The sequence below is a fragment of the Eurypyga helias genome, unplaced genomic scaffold (genome assembly GCF_000690775.1).
Source record: "Eurypyga helias isolate BGI_N326 unplaced genomic scaffold, ASM69077v1 scaffold3989, whole genome shotgun sequence".
Classification (NCBI taxonomy): Eukaryota; Metazoa; Chordata; class Aves; order Eurypygiformes; family Eurypygidae; genus Eurypyga; species Eurypyga helias.
Genome location: NW_010273768.1, coordinates 21158 through 21729, shown reverse-complemented (window position 1 = coordinate 21729; position 572 = coordinate 21158). Strand labels below are relative to the sequence as shown.

Below are 572 nucleotides of genomic sequence, written 5' to 3'. Positions count from 1 at the left end.
GCCAGCTGGGAGACATATGTACACATTATGGGATGGATCAGGGTGGATCTGCATGGCTGTTGTTCCCTTTAACACTCAGAGGGCAAGATGGACAAATTTAATTCAATAAATACATTGGACAGATGTTGTTGTCTTGCCTGGAATAATGTATCTGGTAAATAAATTCACCGCTCAGCCCCTCTGCTGGGGTGCAGGAGGCTCCGTGGGCTTTGGTGTTTGGGGCAGTCGGACCCTGCTGTGGTGGCCAGCCCTGCAGGAGCTGGCAGCATGGGCTGGGGTCACCTCACGGTGCCAGGGGGGACCAGGGTGTCGTGCCCGCAGGCTAAACCTGCCTCTCCCTGCCAAAGGGAGGCAAAATTTACTGCCCCAAAGTTGCAGCCCCTTCCCAGCAGCCCCCAGTGGGTGGAAGGGGCAAACCACCATGGACCGAGAGCCGCCATTTCACACAAACACTGCCATGGGCTTGTCCGGCTGCGGTCTGGGCCAGAGGCAGAGGTGATGGCTGGGGGAAGGCGGTGGGTCTGCCCAGGACGTGGCAGGACAGGGTAGAGGCCTGGGCAGCACTGGGGAGA

General features: G+C 58.6%; 1 protein-coding gene across 1 annotated transcript in view; it reads right to left on the bottom strand.

Moving 5' to 3' along the window:
* Nucleotides 1-322: 322 nt before the first annotated feature.
* VSX2 (visual system homeobox 2) overlaps nt 323-572 on the bottom strand; it is a gene marked incomplete at its 5' end in the record, with an annotated part of 18713 nt that continues 18463 nt past the window's right edge. Inside the window, one exon of the mRNA XM_010159575.1 lies at nt 323-338. Within this exon, the coding sequence (XP_010157877.1) occupies nt 323-338 (16 nt within the window). The remainder of the gene's footprint in view (nt 339-572) is intronic.